The following is a 20,502-nucleotide window of genomic DNA, read 5'->3' on the forward strand; positions in this document are numbered from 1 at the left end:
CAAAACTGTACAAACAAATGTTCTAATTCGTGTTATGTAAAGCCTCCAGGTCCTTGTGTAGCCTTGTGTAGCTTGTTAGCATTTTACTTTGTCTCATGTAAATTTACAGCACAGTGAAATCATTTTTTCTTCTATCCCAATGATGTTAGGAAGCTGGGGTCAGAGTCAGCCATATAAACAGTGCCCCTGGAGGACAGAGGGTTTAGGGCCTGGCTCAAGGACCCGGAGAATGGCAGCTTGGCCATACTGGGGCTTAAACCCCCTGACTTTTCGGATCAGTAACCCAGAGCCTTAACCACGGTGATAACACGTCCTTGTTAGAACTAATGCATTACTATGGACCTGTACCAGATGCCACTACTGTAACAGCTGCTCTTATAGAAACTAAATCCAAACCTTCTGACCAATCAGAAGGATCAAAATCACTGCAACTGTGGTATATAGTGAACTCGAAGTTCAAATGCTCCGACTTATTATGAAATGAATTATTATGAATCTTTTATGACATTTTTTGGGACGAAGCACATATTTTCGCATGAAACGGTTCTCTCTCACTCATCGACTCATTAATCCTTCCTTTTTCTTTCCCCTAAATCTGCTTTAATCTCATGGTCCGAAGGGGAGGGAGGAGCTGCTGAAGCCCTGTGCTGGGAAATCCATGCATGCACATGCATTTACTCACTGTTACTCATCATGAATGGAATGAAAGCATCCAAGACATCCTACTAACTCAGTCACAATATCAGCTGTCCAAATTGACACACGTGCTTTTGGATGTTATGTTTTTTTATGATATGTTTTATGAAGAACCGGGACCTTGATCAGCTTTTAAAAGACTGAGATCTGAAACAAGGGAACTTAATGACGGACAGCTCTATATCTGTGTCTGCTAGTCTGTTTTTGTGATTTTGAACGAATTCGACTGCCGCGTGTGTGCTTTGGTGGAACATCCTGATTTTGGACGTCTCTCCAGACAACTAAAAATACAGAAATCTGCATGCTGGAATAATAAATGGAACAAAGAAACAGCATCTTTAATTAAAAAGCTTATATCAATATACACTGCGTAGATTGGTACAGCAGTTCTTTTCGTGTTTGTGGTTTTTGGAGATGTTTGAATTGTGTGTGGTCAAAGTGTGTACACGGGTGAGCGGTAAACATACCGCTAGCTGCTGCTCTGCCATTGAGTCCTTATGAATGCGGGTTACTGTTATTGGCAGAAGAAAGGCAGAAGAGTCGTGTGCGTGCGTCTGGCTTCCTGTGTATAGAAGCAGGTATTCGTTTTCCTGTCATGTTCGCAGGGTGTGCGTGTGCGTGACATGTGCACGTAAGATTATTCCTGAGACAAACATGAATAAATGGGCGAGTTCCTTTTGTCTACACATCCTTTTCCTTTCCATAATACGGTCTGAGACTGTAGGTAGCATGCAGCTCCTGTGTACATGTTTTAAAGGTCTTAAGGGATAAAGGTTCAGCCTGTTTGTCAGAGTTTGAGCTAGAACACACAAACAAACCGCAAATCTGATTAATAATGTTGTTTTCGGGTGTTTCTGAGCGATTCGAAAGAATTCGGATCAAACGAATGCAGACAAATGTATACAACCCTGCCTCATTACAGTTTTATCAGTTTGTAAGAGGAAAAAAAACCCAGGAATGTGCGGTTATAGGGAAATAATTAATGTTCTACAGCTCTCACAAAGTGGAGTTACTGATACTGCGGTGATTTTAGTTTTTCTCCCAAAAAACAGCATGTCCTTGTTTCATTTCTCTTATATCACAATTCTTTTGCAGTAGGCTTTATTCTTTGGTTCTTTTTCTATTATATATGTTATCATTTAAATTTAAAATGCTTTAATTACAAATACTATAAACTTAATCTTTGAACTTTTGAAATACTTGTCATATTTCGGGCAAACCAGGAAGCATCCCATCCGCTGACACTGGAGTCTCCTTCTGTAGATAAAAAAAAAAAAAAGTCTCCTCACAGAAAACTTCAGAAGTATATATACACTGTGTGTGTGTGTGTGTGTGTGTGTGTGTGTGTGTGTATATGTATATGTGCGTGTGTATGTATGTATGTATGTGTGTGTGTGTGTGTGTGTGTGTGTGTATATATATATATATATGTGTGTGTGTATGTATATGTATGTATATATATATATATATATATATATATATATATATATATATATATATATATATATATACACACACACACACACACACACACACACACACACACACAGTGGATATTGTAATGTTTTCCAATTTCACAGTATGAAAAATGCCAAGCGAATGAGTCTGTTAGTGAGTTTTCTCAGAAAAAAGATTCTTGTAAGATATAAGGAAAGGTCTTAGTTAAAGATCGTAGGGAAGAGGAATAGAAAAAAAAACTGTGTTACAGAGGGATAGTAGGTAAAATCCCAGACTACAGGGAGGTGCTGATTGCATTGCATTACTGACAGCAGGCAGGTTCAGACACAAGCAGTTGAGAACGAAGGGAAAAAAAAAAAGGAGGGAATACAATCAGTATCGTGTGTACAAAACAACCCCAAACCACCTAAGGTGGTGATAGTGGCAGGACGAGGTGTAGCAAGATGTAGTAGAGGATTTTTTTTTTTTTCTGCTCGTGTTTACCTGTAGAATGATTCTGATCACAACCCTGGTTGTGTTTCTCAGGTGGCTGGAGAGTACAAGTATCACCCCGAGTGTTTTGTGTGTCTGAGGTGTAAGGTGGTGATCGAGGAACGGGATACATACGCCCTGGTGGAACGCTTCAAACTCTACTGGTGAGGAAATGCTGTTCCCTATGCTAAACTGTTTTCTCCATTTCTGTCCGTATCTCTCTCTTCATCTCATGTTAATGCACTCTATTATAGAGATTTTAGCTGGATTTTTAATAAGGAACTATGTGTTCTACAAAGAACCTGTTAAATGCTCCCCAGGGGGACCAGTGACCTGTGGAAAAACCCTGTATATCTTCTCATTGGAAAATAATCAGCAGTATTGTGGTGTAATGTATCTTGACAAAATAATTTTACGCCTTCAAGTCAATCCTTTTTTTATTTTTTTTTAATAAGAGCATGTCTTTTGTATATAAACAATGTCATGTATTATTCTTCTGATAGATCAAAAACTAGATTGTTTGTCTTTTTTCTTTTTTTAAATTGAATTATACTTTTCGGTTGTTTATTTTAATGTTACAATGCGGAATATCAACAGAACAAGTTAGTACTTGCTATTGTTGACATTATAACCAGCCTTTCTTTTTTTTTTTCTTTTCTCCCTTACGCAAAATTACTAAGACAGAAAAAATGCGGGTGATTACCAGTGTGGCAAAAACATATGACGTCCTACCTCTGCCTGTTTTAATAACATTCAAATGACTACATTATCATACAGTAAGGAACTACTTTCTGGGGCAGGCTGTAAAAAGACAATTACACAGCAACTTCTGACCAGTCAGATTCAAGATATTATAGACAAAAAATATATAGATACACTTTATGGACAAACGTTTGTGGACAACTGACACCTAACATTCGTTATTAAACATCTCATTTATTCTACATATAGTCTCCATTTGCTCTTACAATACCCTACACTCTTCTGGGAAGATGTTACACTAGATTTTAAAGTGTAGATGTGGAGTAGTTTGTTCTCATTCAGCCACAGGGACTTTATTAAAGTTGAGGAGGTCTGGGGTGCAGTCAGTGTTCCAATTCATTTCAAAGGTGTTCAATAGGGTTGAGCTCAGAGCTCATTAGCAGACCACTCAAGATCTTCCTCTCCAAATCATAAACCATGTCTTCATGAAGATTGCTAGTTCAAGTGAAGGTAAAATGTAATGCTATACATCCTATACAACTGTGTGTGTGCAAATTTTGGGAACAGTTTTGGAAAGAACCACATAGGGTTGGGAAAGTCAGGTGTCCCAATACTTTGTCAATAAAGTGTACAATGAGATCAGAATATTTTAGTTGCAAAACAGCAGCATATAGTGCACGTTTTTTTTTTAAGAGTAATTTCTGAAACGATAAATTGTGTTCAACATGGCAAACGAAGGAAATTGGAAACGCATGGTTAAATCAATTGGAGCTAAATCTAATTAACTATTGTTACTGAGAGTAACAGTGGAGACAGGGAGTGTTTACATCTATATCTTTGTGTGTGTGTGTGTGTGTAGTGGTAAATGCTATAAGCAGGAGGTCCTGGCACCGATGTTGGAACGGCGCTGCACGGCCGACTCGTCTCCCGACACGCTGCCTCACACAGTGACGCTGGTGTCCATGCCAGCGGCGGCTAATGGGAAACGAGGCTTCAGTGTAAGCGTGCTCCGGGACTGCAACAGCACTACAGCAAGCGTGCATGTCAAAGAGTGAGTAAAGAGTGTAAATGGAACAGGATAAATATGCTCATTCCTTCATGATCATGCTCGGTTCATTCTAGAAGGCAGAAATGACATTTTTGGCTCGGGTACAGAAGGCGCCTCGCCTCCTATCTAATGAAAAGTGCACATTTTTGTGCACAATGGCTATCCAAGCTATCTGTTTCAATCTTCTGTATCTTGATCTGTTTAGTGAGTTTACAGTATATCCTATTAATCACCACAGGAATTAGCCCCAGCAGCGTTTTGCCTTTTTTGCTCTTGCCATAGACACACACTAGTAAACAGTCAGAGTAATATGTTGCGCAAGTGCAATTTTTGGTTTTCGAGCAGGATCCGAGCAATTTTCTACTTGTTCCAACAAGCCTGTTTCTTTCACACGGTTCGTTTTGATGACAAATGGCTCCAGGATAATTTATTAGGCATCTTTTCCTCGTGGGTTTGTCCTGGTGCTGTAATGGAAGTAAATGACAAACCTGCCAAGCCAGTCCCCATGGTTTAGGTTTTTGCACTGATGTGTGTGATGGGCCACTAAATAATAAATTCCTCCACTTTCAGGGTACGGGGGATGCTGATCAGCCCGGAGGTTCGGAATGCCATCCATGTAGGTGACCGCATCCTGGAGATTAATGGCCTTCCAGTAGGAACGCTGATGGAGAACGAGGTAAGCGTGCGTGTACTCGAATGCTACCTTGTCCTCGAATGTGGCGGGGCACCTCAAACAAAGTCGGTTACACAGGAATGGTGTTTGTCCACATTGTGGTTGCTTGCTGTGACACGGTACTTTTAAAGTCACTGCGTGGAGAAAAATCGGCTCCCGAGGACAGGATGTGTGTCAGGAAAGTGCTAGTTTGGCACTGTGGCATGATTTCATCACTATTATGAGTCAAAAGCAAGAAAAGAAAAAATGTAGGCACAAATAAAGGGTTACTCTCTGACTCCAAATGATACTCCAGTTGAGTTTCTCAGAAAGAAATCTGTTACTGTTTTGCATTTTTTTATTGTCATCCAAATCCTGTGCAATCACAATGGTTCAGTCTAAGATTAGAAATTCATATTTGTAAAGACTCTCATCATTGTTTTTCTCATATATTCTAAGACGCCCTGAGGGTTGGATTTTACTTTTGATATGTTGTTCTAGGTGGAGGATCTCATCCATCGAACCAGTCAGACGCTGCAGCTGCTGATCGAATATGACCCAGTGAGACAGAGACTGGACCGACTTCGCCTGGGCACACCCAACAACCGTCTGGGCGTTCCTGCCTCATCACGTCTGCGCCTGTCCTCCCCGACTGACGAAGTGATCGAGAGGACAGATAATGATGATGGGACACTAAAGAGGAGATCTCTCAGGTTGGTCACTCAGAGCGATCTTGTATTGTTGTATAATATGGATTTTTAGACAAGGTTCATTTTTATTTTAAGTATAAAATTTTACAAAATCAGATTATTTTGCGAGTTATGGTTCATTCTATACTTATTATTGCTTTGTTTAAATATATGAAATTTGTTTTTTTTTCTGTTTTAAGTGTTTTTTTGTTTTTTCTTAATGTATTCCAGGCGCAGTAACAGTATCTGTAAGTCCCCGGGGCCCACATCCCCTAAGGAGCACCCGTTTCTGGCACGGGACATCAGTCGCTCCGAATCCCTCCGAGCCTCCTCCAGCTGCTCCCATCGCATTTTCCGACCGTGTGATCTTATCCACGGAGAGGTGCTCGGCAAAGGCTTCTTCGGTCAAGCCATCAAGGTCAGCCCGCACTTTTTTATTTTATGCTGTCAGGGTGCCAGAGTTGGTGTTGACACCTAAAAAAGCTAATTATTTTCCACTTTTCAACTGCAAGAGTTCCAGTATTCTTGAGGCGAAAAAGATAAGCTTTCTTCTTTGAGCCGAGAAGTGCTAAAGGGTTTTGGTATCATTCTGTCACCCTGACACCCAGGAATGATTATTTTACACCGATTATATTACACCCACGATAGAGATGCCTTCCGATGACCCCACCGCCACCTTAAAATATGGTAATCGGGACATGGCACTTTACAGTATATGTGTATGTGGCAGCTTGAATGTGGATGAAAGCCGGTTTGTGGGTGGAGTGTAGAGCCAGACGCTCTCTGTTTCGACAAAAAAAAGTACAGACAAAAGCTAAAATTGGGCTTTGAAACAACAAAAAATGCATGGGAAAAAAAATACACGCTCCAACACCGAGACAACTAAACCCTGTCGACCGCTGACGAGAGTAAGGCATCTGACGATATGTTCATCCTGGCAGCGTCAAAACGTATTGTATGAAAATGAAAAAATTGAAATATAAAAAAAGATTTTCATCTGGCTATCATCATCGTAAGACGAAACATCGTAAGTCAAACCATCTCATGGGCTACCTGCTCGTACTTTGTCTCAAAAACTACTGAAAACAGGACAGTTTAGGGGGACAAAGTTTGCCAGCACCGGATTTTCAGTAGAAAACAGGCATCTGGTTAATTCCTTTGGTTTAATAGAGTAAGTGTTAGTGGTGCAGCTCAATTACAGTGTTTTTTAAAAAAAACACATAAAAACCCCCACCAAAAAAACCCAGTCATATTCCGCAGGTAAAATAAGTATTGAACATGTCACAATTTTTCTCAGTAAATATATTTCTAAAGGTGCTATTGACATGAATCTTTACCTGTTGGAAAGAACCCACATACAAAAATAAATATCGGACATAGATAAATGAAGTTATGTGTAACAATGTGAAATGACACAGGGAAAATGTATTGAACATATGAAGGAGGTGAAAAATTGGGAATCCAAGACACCAGCTGAAATCATTCAGTAATTAGAAAGCAGTCCTGCCTCCCGTGTCAGTGCGAATTAATATCAGCTGGTTCAGTCTGGTTCAGTCCCAACTAATGTCCCATTACCAAGGTGTCACAGAAGAAACAACTCATGATGGGTAAAAGCAAAAAGGTCTTTCAAGACCTTCGCAACCTTATTGTTGCGAAACATACTGATGACATTGGTTACAGAAGGATTTCTAAACTTCTGAATGTTCCAGTGAGCACCGTTCAGGCCATAATACAGAAGTGGAAAGAACATCTTTTCACCATAAACCAGCCATGACCAGGTGCTCCTCAGAACAGTTGTCCAAGAGGCAAGGACCAATTGTGGAGAGCTTCAGAAAGACCTGGAATTAGCAGGTACAATTGTTTCAAAGAAAACAATAAGTAATGCATTTAACCACCATGGCCTGTGTGCACGCTCACCACGCAAGACTCCACTGCTGAAGAAAAACACGTTGAAGCTCGTTTAAAGTTTGCTGCACAACATTTGGACAAGCCTGTGAAATACTGGGATAATAAAGTCTTGTCAGGTGAGAATAAAATTGAACTTTTTGGATGCCATAATTCACACCATGTTTGGAGGACCATACCAACAGGGAGGTTTGGAGGTGGGAACATCATGGTGTGGGGCTGTTTTTTAGTATACAATACTGGCAAACTTCATATAATTTAAGGAAGTATGAACGAAAAAATGTACCGAGACATTCCTGATTAAAAAATCTGCTGCCATCTACCAGGATGATGATGATGAGGAAACGAGGGTGGACATTTCAGCAAAACAGTGATCCCAAACACAGCCAAGGAAACTCTCAATTGCTAGAATGGTCCAGCTAATCACCTGACTTGAATCCAATTGAAAATCTATGGAAAGAACTAAAGATAAGAGTTCATAGAAGAGGCTACAAAACCTTCAAGATTTGAAGACTGGGCCAAAATCCCACCTGAGCAATGCTCACAACTTGTTTCTCCATACAAGAGGCGTCTTGAAAGTGACCTTACCAACAGAAGCTTTTGTATGAAGTATTAAATACTCATCATGTTCAATACTTTTCCCCTGTGTCAATTCACATTATAACACAACTTAATTTATGGACATGTATAGTTTTGATTTCATGTCAATAGCACCTTTAGAAATATATTAACTGAGAGTAATGGGGACGTGTTCAATACTCATTTTTCCTGCTGTAAATGAGATTTTTCAATCCTGCAGTTATTGATTTGCTTTTCTATTGTTATACAGGTCACCCATAAGGCCACAGGAGAGGTCATGGTCATGAAAGAGCTGATCCGCTGTGACGAAGAGACGCAAAAAACCTTCCTAAAAGAGGTGAGCTTTTGTCCTTTACCACATTGCATTTCATTCTGTAGTGGTTGGTCTTGAACAAGAACTTAACTTTGTGACTTTCACTTCCTCGTCTTTATAGCCTTTGGCGTACTGTGAGCTCACGAAGCAAAAAGCGTATAGAAAATTAAAAGAATTGATTTCTTTTCTAGGTCAAAGTGATGCGCAGTTTGGATCACCCTAACGTCCTCAAGTTCATCGGCGTGTTGTATAAAGACAAGCGGCTCAATTTAATCACAGAGTTCATCGAGGGTGGAACCCTGAAGGACTTCATTAGAGATGTGGTATGCTCTGGTGGATAATTCTCTCTGTCCCTCTCTCTCTCTCGCTTTCTATTCCTTTCTCTCTCCCCTCCCTTTTTTTATTTTCCATGTGCAGCTTTTCTAGTGACTGGAAAAAGCCAAGATTTTAACCAGACATCGTCTGAGACTGGTTCTCATGTCCCGAGGTTAAATGGGCAGATGAAGAGATATAGAGGTCCGGCACAATATACTGAATAGGGGAGGGGGTTGCATGTATCGGAAAGTAAGGAAAGAATGCAGGAAGAGAAAGAAAAAGAAAGTGTTTCCAGGTGAGAGAGTTAAAAGAAAAGGTAGTTTTGTGGCCTCCCCCCGTGATCCCTTTCGGCTGGTTTAGTCTCAGCACCAGCACATGGCCAGCAGATGAGCCCCGGAGATCTGCTGTGCTGCTTTGAACTAGACAAGTTCTCAAAAGTGCTGAAAGTAAAATAGAACATCGTTTTATTATTTTACACATTACAGATGGTCCTGAAACTGCTTCGATGACATCACTACCATTAGCCTTAACTTTTCTTAGAGCAATTTGACAATGTGTAGAGAGGACTGTCCAAACTCTGGACATCATTAGTTTACCTTCTGTGTGTAATTTATTTTCATGTGCACATTCACATTTGCCATGAAAATCCAGATGCACTCAATCCCTGCATCCCACATGCAACAGATTTCGATTGTCTGTACATTTAAAACACATTCTTTCAATTGAGGTTTCTCAAAGGCTGCTGCGCTTCATGAACAAGCGATGTCATTTAAATGACAAGGAAATTCGATCTGACACAAACAGTCTTTAAATCACCCCCAATTTCATGGTTTTCCGTACGTTATTGGGTCACTGAACTAATGTCTTAAATCTGCTGCCTTGAAAAAGGACAGCACAGTGTTTCTCAGTTATGGAGCAGTATTTCATCTATGACTTGCATTCACACCGAAACTCTTCCTGATTTATTAGCACCGAATAGCATAACAGTACGAAAGTCCGAAGAGGTGGTGCATTCAAATTTTTTATTTTCTGTCTTGTTTTCTCATGACCATGACATAATTGTCTTGTGATCTTGGCATAACAAACATGTTTCCTCATCATCAGTACTTAATTTAAACTACCGTAATTTCCGGACAATTAAGCGCACCCATATATAAGCCGCACCCACTGAATTTGACGAAGATTTTTATTTTGAACATAAATAAGCCGCACCTGTCTATTAGCCGTCTATAAGCCGTCTATAAGCCGTCTATAAGCCGCGTGTCTACACTGAAACTAATGAACTTTACACAGGCTTTAACGAAAGACAGTGTCTGTTACACTGTGTAATGGGTGAAATATGTTGTGGCTCCTTTAGGAGCAGAGCGGCATTTTGGGAATAGCCTGCTGCCGCATTTTCCGGTATTACTGCATGTGTGCAAGACCGAGGAATATGTCCTTATTATTTTCTGATGCTCATTTCTAAGTTTCTTTGACTAACCCGTAACGCTGTTGCCAAGAAAAATAAAAAAGCACGAGTTTTGGAAACCTGTCTGTGCTTATATGATTTATGTTGCAACTGGAGTTAGCGAGCTCTCCCTTCACCCAGACTCAACGCGTTACAACGGCTTGTATCTAAACAGTAGCCGACCAAGAAAGTCATTGTTCACTGTCTTCCTCCTTCCTTTCACAACTATTTCTCTCGGCAGTTTTTCTTTTGGCATCGTTGTGCATTTAAAATCACTATCGGTGAAGTTTTTCTCCTGATGCCGTGCAGCTCAGAACACAGGTTAAGTGCGTTTTTTTCATGCCCTGTTGTTTTCAACGTGACGAATATTTAGTTTTTTGGGCTTGAAGCTTGTGGAACCTCGAAAAACCCAAGAAAAATCCATATATTAGCCGCTTCGTTGTTTAAGCCGGGGGGTTCAAAGCGTGGGAAAAAAGTAGCGGCTTATAGTCCGGAAAATAAGGTAAACTAAAATACCTCTGTGTCCGTCAGCGATTGACGACTAACAAGTGCCGAGATCACAAAAAAACAAGAAAGGAAAAAAATATAAAGCACCGCTTTGGACTTTGGTTAAACAGGGCATGCTTTTGAATGGAAAATAATATGGTGTGTACATGCGGTGATGTGCTGCAGACCAGTGCAACATAGAATTACAGTTACTCCAGATAAATAGAATTTCCCTATGGCCTGAATTGTTTTATATTTCTTATATCACAGTAATTTGACATGGATTACGATGACTAGTCTGTTTAAGATAATATAGCATAACCTTTAACCATTCCAAGTTGTGGAATGTGAAACAATAAACTATATCACATTATAGCAGCTCTGAACAGACACTGACTGATCAAAAAAGCTTGTCATGATGCCAAGAAACGCCCTTGTGTTAATGTGAAACTTTACTCCCAGTTTCTAAAGAATACTAGAAGACACGGTTATAGTCAGTTGGTTTGATACTTCACAAGATAACTACTACCGATTTTACTGTCTCTGTTCCACGATATTGTAACAATAATTGAGTGATTGTCACATGATAACACGGTTATTGTCTTTCTGATTGTCCAGGACCCGTTCCCATGGAGGCAGAGGGTCAGCTTTGCCAAGGGCATCGCTTCAGGAATGGTGAGTGCTAAACTTGTTCACTTGCAGGAGAAACTGGCAGCTCGTTTACGGTGACAGACGTGCGCCTGAGCCCAAACGTTAGGAATGACCGTCTAAGCAACATGACTGTAATCCATGAAACTGAATCGATGCCTAGGCCACACTGGCATTTATGGGACCCTCGAAAGTTTTAAAGTCTTTAAGGTTTTAAAATGTTATTAAAAGTACATCTCTGCGGGTTCCCTGGTGGTCTAGTGGTTAGGATGCGGCGCTCTCACCGCTGCGGCCCGGGTTCGATCCCCGGTCAGGGAACCAACTCCACCCATTAGGGTTGCACAAGCCTTAGTGCCGGCCCCTAACCCGGATAAATGGGGAGGGTTGCGTTAGGAAGGGCATCCAGCGTAAAAACGTGCCAAATCAAACATGCGGATGGTCCGCTTATTTATTAAAAGTACATCTCTGCCCTGATCCGATCGTGGTTGTGCTTCATTTTGCCATTTATTTGTATTATAATGATGAGAAAAATTGGATTAATTTGTCCCACGGATTCATGACTGTAGTGATAAAGATAAAACTGTGCTTCACTTTGCTAAGAACACGCATGTCCTCGGTTTCAGTTCTGTCTGCTTTTATTTTTCCTCACCGTTTTTATAGATCACTATCGAATGACACATTTTAGTATTTGGAGTCGATTATTATATCAAAGGCTGTTAGTATTGTGCATGTCTCTGAAGTGTTTTTGTAGATGTACATGCCACAGAATTGCGTCCATTTTAACCAGCATTACAGTCCCTAAGAGCTTTGTAATCTGTTTTATATGTTTTTTATTTTCCATCTCTGTTAAAGCCTGTAAGGTGTGATAACGACCTAAAATTCTCCGAATGAATAGAAATGTGTGGTTTATTCAGTCTTCCTCAAAGTTTAGTCATGTTTTAAGTGTTCCCTGTCCCCATCACTCATGTTACGCTGACACTGTTGTACGCTTGAGTTATTTTCTTTATGAAAACTAAGCGGGATGCGTGTTGTACTTTGGACAGATGGTCGATATGCATATGCGCAAAAGCTGTGGCTGAGATCGAAACACTTTTTTAATCACTTTTTAAACTACGGTTTTGAAAATTGGCATCGTAAAAAAGATTACAAGCATATGATTGTCCTCTTTGCTCCATCAGTTCTGGTGTTTACCATATGTTTCTGTTTCTGTCATGTCTTTTGGGAGAAACTCGTCATTTTTTTCATCGTACGGACAAAAGTATTGGGACACCTGACTTTCCCAGCCACATGTGGTTCTTTCCCAAACAATATACACAATTGTATAGGATGTCTTTTGATGCTGTAGCATGAAATTGTCTCTTAACTTGAACTAGGAGACTCAAGCCTGTTCTATCATGACAATGCTCCTGTGCACAAATCGTCATGAGGTCTGCTATGCTTTTCATGAGTTTGAGGAGAAGATCTCCTGCTATAGAGCTCTGACCTTAACCATATTGAGCATATTTGGGATAATTGTGAACACAGAGCGCAACTCAGGCCTTCTCACCACACCTACATCTCAGTACCTGACTTTACAATCATCCTTTTGTCTAAACGAATCTCACACAAATCTCCACAAGCACACTCTAAATTCTAGTGGAACATCTTCCTGAAAGAGTGGAGGTTATTTTAAGAGCAGTTGGGGACTAAATGTAAAATAGGATGCTTAAAAAACAAACAAACATACTATATACTTATAGTCAGGTGTCCACAAACTTTTGGCAATATAGTGTGTGTGTGTGTGTGTGTGTGTGTGTGTGTGTGTGTGTGTGTGTGTGTGTGTGTGTGTGTGTGTGTGTATGTATATATATATATATATATATATATATATATATATATATATATATATATATATATATATATATATATATATATATATATATTTAAATAAAGTGTTGCTAAGCATTCGGTATCCTAACATTCCAGTATACTGTTTCTGTTGTTAAACAGTTCTCTCTTTTTTCAGTCATACCTGCACTCCATGAGCATCATCCACCGAGATTTGAACTCGCACAACTGCCTGGTAAAACTGGTATGTGACCTTTTTCTACAGTATTTCTCTATATACAGTATGCAGTCAAGTGTTCAAATTTGCACCTCTTTATATTTGTTAGTCATGCTGCCCTCGAGTGCGATAGTTGTGTCTCAATGGAGACCGATAGCCTTGGCGGTGTTAAAATCTTGTTTTCGTCCTGACACTGAAGGATTGTCGGTATGTGCTCATCGGATGAGGGAGGAGTAGTTTAGTCTTCATGTCAAGACAGGCCAAATATCTGCAAAGGTGGAAAACAACATGTTTTTTGAGACGCTTTAGCATAAATCTGAGCTGGTCAGGGAGGGAAAGAACCGTTTCGAGACTGTGTGTTGATCAGAGCCAGAAGGAAATCAAAGGAGAGTTTCAAATACCTCTCAATATTTATTGATCAGATTAGATTACTAATAAGGAAGTTTGAAAATTACTTGCCAGCTGGCACTGGTGCGCTATAAGTTTGACCAGTTTGGGTGTGTTTTGGCTTTTGGTAGCTGGTCAGCCCCAACCAGGGTTAGAAAAAAGGCATTTTTTTTATCTTTAACTTTTGGAATGTTCCTGATAAGGAAACTTATCATAGGGAAACTTAACACTGGATGAAAAAATCAGATTGAATTCTTGAGACTTATTTTTAGACTTTGAAGTAACTCAGTTTGATAAAAAAAAAAATGTTTTTTTTGTTCAGATTGCAGAAAACATTTCCTGCTCAAATTGGCCACAATATCTGAATTGAGCTGTCTGTCTGAACAAAGTATATTTACCCAACATTGCTAAATCATCATGAAACATTTAAATCTAAAATGATTTAAAAATCTTTTCCAGTTTACACATCTACAGCTCGGTTCAGTAAGCGTAAATGCCTACAGTGCATCCGGAAAGTTTTCACAGCGATTCACTTTTTTCCACATTTTGTTATATTACAGTCTTATTCCAAAATGGATAAAATTCTATATTTTACTCAAAATTCTACAAACAATACATCAATAATGAAGATGAGGTCATTACTGAGGTCCCACATTTAACAGTGCATGTCAGAGCACAAACCAAGACATGAAGTCCAAGGAATTGTCTGTAGACCTCCGAGACAGGATTGTATCAAGGAACAAATCTGGGGAAGGGAACAGAAAAAAATTACTGCAGTATTGAAGGTCTCAATATGTACAGTGGCTCCAGCGTTTCTCTGTGGAGAGAGGAGAACCTTCCAAAAAAAACAACCATATCTGCAGCACTTCACCAATCAGGCCTGTAGTGTAGAGTGACCAGACAGAAACCACTCCTCAGTAAGTCACATGGCAGCCCACCTGGAGTTTACTAAAAGGCAGCTGAAGGACTCCATGAGAAACAAAGATTGAACTCTTTAGTCTTAATGCCAAATGTCATGTCTGAAGGAAACCAGGCACTGCTCATCACATGGCCAATACCATCCCTACAGTGAAGCATGGTGGTGGCAGAATCATGCTGTGGGGATGTTTTTCAGCAGCAGGAACTGGGAGACTAGTCAGGATTGAAGGAAAGATGAATGCAGAAATGTACAGAGACATCCTTAATAAAAACCTGATCCAGAGCGCTCTGGACCTCAGACTGAAGCAACTGTTCATCTTCCAACAGGACAACGACCCAAAGCACACAAGATAACAAAGGAGTGGCTACAGGACGACTCTGTGAATGTCTGAGTGACCAAGCAAGAGCCCAGACTTGAACTCAATTAAACATCTCTGGAGAGATCTAAAAATGTCAGTGCACCGACGCTCCCATCCAACCTGATGGACCTTGAGAGGTTCTGCAAAGAAGAATGGGAGACACTGCCCAAAAATCGGTGTGCCGGTGTGCCGACTCGTAGCATCAATCAAAAAGACTTGAGCTTGTAATTGGTTCCAGAGGTGCTTCAACAAAGAATTAAGCAAAGGCTTTGAACACTTATGTACATGTGATTTTGCCTGTGTTTTGTTTTGTTTTGTTTTTGTTTTCATACATTTACAAAGATTTCGAACAAACTTCTTTCACAATGTCATTCTCGGGTATTGTTTGTAGAATTCTGAGGAAAATAATGAATTTAATAAATTTTGGAATCGGCCTGTGACATAAAGTGTGTAAAAAGTGACGTGTTGTGAATACATTCTGGATGCATTGTATTGTTCCATTACTAACAAATAAAAAGCATTTTATAAAACTGAAAATAACTGGTTGTTTCGACATCAGGACAACACAGTGGTAGTGGCGGACTTTGGTTTGTCCCGTCTCATCATGGAGGACAAGGTGAAGCAGCCCTCTCCTGACAAGCAGACTAACAGAAGGATATTCCGTCGCATCGACCGCAAAAAGCGCTACACGGTGGTGGGCAACCCGTATTGGATGGCTCCGGAGATGCTGAACGGTGAGAAGGATTTAGAGGGGCACCATAAAATTAAGTAAAAATCAACTGCCATAACGTTTAAACATGTAGTTCATGTCATTTAGTTAATTCTATATACATACATACACAGTATGTAAAAATATAATGTACAAGATCCAAATACAAAACCGATTGAAATCCTGCACCATACATACAACAGACATTTCACATAAAAAGTATTTATACAAAGCATAATAAATGCAGTACAGAACAGAGTCCAGCAAAACAGGAAGTAATTACCAGGAAAGTATTTGAACAATTGTGTTATTGCAAGCAAGTGCGGTTGATTGACAAAGTATTAAATAATTACTTCACTGTTTTTTAAGGATTAAATTTAATAACATTTTATAGAGAAATCCTCTCAGGGAAAGATAATAGTGTAGTATTTTAACTATCTATACTCAAGAACATTTTTCAAGTAGCTTCTTCTTTTTCTTTCGGCTGCTCCTGTTAGTGGTCGCCACAGCGGATCATTCATCTCCACACCCTCTGTCCTCTACATCTGCCTCTTTTACACCAACTACCTGCATGTCTTCCTTCACCACATCCATAAACCTCCTCCTTGGTCTTCCTCTTTTCCTCCTTCCTGGTGGCTCCATCCTCAGCATCCTCCTGTCAATATACCCCATGTCCCTCCTCTGCACATGTCCAAACCATTTCAATCTTACCTTGTTTCTAAAACGTCCTACATGCGCTGTCCCTCTAATAAACTTGATTCTAATCCTGTCCATCCTCGTCACTCGCAACGAAAACCTTAACATCTTTAGCTCTGCTACGTCCAGCTCCACCTCCTGTCTTTTACTCAATGCCACTGTCTCTAATCCATACAACATCACAGGTCTCACCACAGTCCTATATGCCTTTTCCTTTTTCCACATCCCTCTTTACCTGCTGCCACATCTCCTTGTACTCCTGCCTACTTTTCTCATCTTTTTGCTGATCCCAATCCTGTTTTGCCAACCTCTTTCCCCTTATGCTTTCCTGCACTTCCTCATTTTTGGAATAAGGCTATAACATAAAAAAATGTGGAAAAAGTGAAGAGCTGTGAATAAGTTCCGGATGGACTGTACACCCCCCATAACAGTGTATTGTATTAAAAGTACAGTGTGAAGATAAGGCACTTTTTAAAGATGGCACTGATTTGGAATGGTCAATGACTCCCATGTTTAAACCACTTTCCAGCTTGCACTGTTGCTTTTCTATTTCTCATGAACCATTGTTCCATTACCTTTGACAACATCAATTGGACTCAATTGTCCAATACCTAATCTCTAATCCCTGCATTTGTAATTTGTGTGTGATCGCTAGTGAAGATCTTTTGCCTGTACTGAGAGAAGATCACAAAAGCAAGGACAAGGGTAGTTGCTTTTTCTTAATTATACACTATATAATACAAAAAGAGGAAATTTCAGGTTCTTTGGTGATGTAAACTACATTTCCTCTTTTTTCATAAACTCTTATTGAATGAATCCAGCTGCTGCCTTTGTACTTCCCTTAAAATTGTCCTGTAAGGAAACAGGTTCTCTCAACAAACACTGAAAAAACATTAAAAAGCTTGTGGTAATCGTATACACGTACAGATGTGGACGATAGATCAGGTTTTTATAGATTCCTCTTCCGAATTGTAATTTTTAATGGAGCTTAACGCTTTGTGCATCGTTCCTCCTCGTGATCTAGCCTTTTGTTTGTGTTGAACAGGTAAACGCTACGACGAGAAAGTGGACGTGTTCTCCTACGGCATCTTGCTCTGCGAGGTGCGTCTCACCACAGCCGGTCTCACCTTTCTGTTTCTCACACATCTTGGAACCTAATTTACAATCGTGTCAATATCCTGCCAGGATTTTAACCCTGTGTTCAAATCAAACATCCAGCTCGACTCGTCTGGGTGGCGCGTTTGCATGGCGTTTGTTCATATTCCGTGTGTTTTGTGACGTTAGATTATCGGCCAGGTGTACGCCGATCCCGAGTGTCTGCCCCGGACGCTGGACTTTGGGCTCAACGTGGGCAAGTTTAGAGAGAAGTTTCTACCTGAAGACTGTCCCCCTGCTTTCTTCCCATTAGCCGTGGCCTGCTGTGACCTCCTTCCTGACAGCCGGTATGTGCTTCCAGTCAACTAGAAAATAATTTTGCTGCAACAGAAAGATATAAAGAGCCAAGTATGATATCTGAATGAAAATCTGCACTTTTTTTTTTTTTTTTTAACACCAGCATCCTGCCAGTTCTTGTTTTGTCTTCATTTGGTGAAAAGATATAAACAAGCGATAGACAAGGCTAAGTGCCAGCCTGCTCTGCTCTCCCCTCCCCTCCCTGCTGAGAATGAAGTCTGAATGCTCACTGAATTTCAAATAGCTTTGCAAAGCAGTTCAGCATAGAAGATACAGTGCTTTCCCACTATCTTTCACGTTAGAGTCCACAGGGTGTTACATAAGGAATAAAACACATCAGGGTACGCTGTTAGAGGAATAGAAACACCACTGGGTGATGGGATGTGGTCCAGAGTTGGTCATTTGAAATCCAGACTCCAAATAATGCATGTCCTTATTTTTTGTGTTTCCTCCGATACTAAAGAAATTACCCAACATTTATTTATTTATTTATCAACATGTATGTTTGACCATTTGTAATTACATTTGATGCTGTGGAACTTTCGGAAGACTTCACTTAAGTAATCGCCAGTGGTGAGCAGTAACAAAGTAAATGTAACTCGTTAGTGTACTTAAGTAGCTTTTCTGTAATTTCGTTTTGAGCGACTTTTACTTCACTACATTTCAAAGTCAAATATTGTACTTTTTACTCAACTACTGTACATTTTCCGAAATCAGTCGTTCCTTTTTTTTTATTTATATAACTAGTCGGTCACGCAGCAATCCACCAATCAGAGTCGAGCGCACGCTCTGTTTTTAACTTGTTTTGATTGGCGCTTGGTGGTATCTACTCATCACCAACATACAGTTCAGCGACAGTTCAACAGCAAGCAGAACATCTGGAGAGGAATAAATGATTGAAGAAACTCCTGACTCTCGAACTCGCGACAACACTCGTGGCCGTATTCACACACGTTTTTTTTTTTTAAGTAGTTGAAAAGAAGGTTTTGGACTCATGATCACTGTAATACTATTGAAGAATTAATACTAATACTATTAATAATTAATACTATTTTAGAATTAAAATATACATTCGAATATTATCTATTAGAATATATTCTATTAATAGATCAGTGTGCTGAAAGTAACATTAGATTATTTTTACATAAACTGAGTTGATTAAGCAAAGAGTCTTGTGCCAAAACTGATGGGAAATTATCAATCATAGTACTTTGGATGATTAAGTGCTTAAATATTTGAAGGCGAATACTTTCGTAATTTTGCTCAAAGGAAAGTTTAAAGGGAGCACTTTTGTGAAAAATATCAAGTACATGTACATTACTCAAATACATGTTTTGTGTAATTCGGCTAACTCGTTAGAAATCTGAAAATACAAGAAGTAAGAAAGAAAGAAAAAAAAGAATTAAAGAACTTTATTGAATAGTACAGATACACAGCAACAAAATGCTGTTTAGAATCTCCCAGAAGTGCAAATAACAGCAATTGTGCAAACTGAAAAGCTAATATCAAATTAATATGTAAATATATGCACAGCAAATAAATATAAAGACTATGAGTAAGTACAACAATTAAAGATAAATGGTCTAGACAGCGTAAACATTTACATTTGCGGCATTTAGCAGACGCCCTTATCCAGAGCGACGTACAAAAATGCTTTGAGTCTCTAGCAATGAATAAATCTACACTGGTACGCCAGATTACAAACTTAATATAGATATAACCATAGAATTCTACAAACTTGGAAAGTGCTAATTTAAGTGTTTCAGGAAGAGGTAGGTCTTCAGTTGTCGCTTGAAGATAGTCAGGGACTCTGCTGTACGGACATCTAGGGGAAGTTCATTCCACCACCTCGGTGCCAGAACAGAGAAGAGCCTTGCAGTGTACTTACCATGTGCAGGAGCTGATAAACATGTACACTTAGGACATATATACAGTGAGGAAAATAAGTATTTGAACACCCTGCTATTTTGCAAGTTCTCCCACTTAGAAATCATGGAGGGGTCTGAAATTGTCATCGTAGGTGCATGTCCACTGTGAGAGACATAATCTAAAAAAAAAAATCCAGAAATCACAATGTATGATTTTTTAACTATTTATTTGTATGGTACAGCTGCAAATAAGTATTTGAACACCTGAGAAAGTCAATGTTAATATTTGGTACAGTAGCCTTTGTTTGCAATTACAGAGGTCAAACGTTTCCTGTAGTTTTTCACCAGGTTTGCACACACTGCAGGAGGGATTTTGGCCCACTCCTCCACACAGATCTTCTCTAGATCAGTCAGGTTTCTGGCCTATTGCTGAGAAACATGGAGTTTGAGCTCCCTCCAAAGATTCTCTATTGGGTTTAGGTCTGGAGACTGGCTAGGCCACGCCAGAACCTTGATATGCTTCTTACAGAGCCACTCCTTGCTTATCCTGGCTGTGTGCTTCAGGTCATTGTCATGTTGGAAGACCCAGCCTCGACCCATCTTCAATGCTCTAACTGAGGAAAGGAGGTTGTTCCCCAAAATCTCGCAATACATGGCCCC

General features: G+C 39.8%; 1 protein-coding gene and 1 long non-coding RNA gene across 3 annotated transcripts in view; both read left to right on the top strand.

Moving 5' to 3' along the window:
• limk2 (LIM domain kinase 2) overlaps positions 1 to 20,502 on the top strand; it is a 41,797-nt gene that overhangs the window by 18,465 nt on the left and 2,830 nt on the right. For both annotated transcript variants that reach the window (XM_083526954.1, XM_083526953.1), the window contains exons 4-15: positions 2,680 to 2,789; positions 4,187 to 4,378; positions 4,946 to 5,051; positions 5,529 to 5,740; positions 5,948 to 6,134; positions 8,451 to 8,537; positions 8,705 to 8,836; positions 11,380 to 11,436; positions 13,415 to 13,480; positions 15,677 to 15,851; positions 17,568 to 17,623; positions 17,807 to 17,964. In XM_083526954.1, coding sequence (XP_083383080.1) covers positions 2,680 to 2,789; positions 4,187 to 4,378; positions 4,946 to 5,051; positions 5,529 to 5,740; positions 5,948 to 6,134; positions 8,451 to 8,537; positions 8,705 to 8,836; positions 11,380 to 11,436; positions 13,415 to 13,480; positions 15,677 to 15,851; positions 17,568 to 17,623; positions 17,807 to 17,964 — 1,538 coding nt within the window. The remainder of the gene's footprint in view (positions 1 to 2,679; positions 2,790 to 4,186; positions 4,379 to 4,945; positions 5,052 to 5,528; positions 5,741 to 5,947; positions 6,135 to 8,450; positions 8,538 to 8,704; positions 8,837 to 11,379; positions 11,437 to 13,414; positions 13,481 to 15,676; positions 15,852 to 17,567; positions 17,624 to 17,806; positions 17,965 to 20,502) is intronic.
• Positions 8,848 to 10,355, top strand: LOC310718330. Its single transcript, XR_014531107.1, has 2 exons — positions 8,848 to 10,053; positions 10,085 to 10,355. It is a non-coding gene; the product is annotated as an uncharacterized lncRNA (long non-coding RNA).

Source organism: Silurus aristotelis, assembly GCF_946808225.1.
Source record: "Silurus aristotelis genome assembly, chromosome: 23".
NCBI classification, from domain to species: Eukaryota; Metazoa; Chordata; class Actinopteri; order Siluriformes; family Siluridae; genus Silurus; species Silurus aristotelis.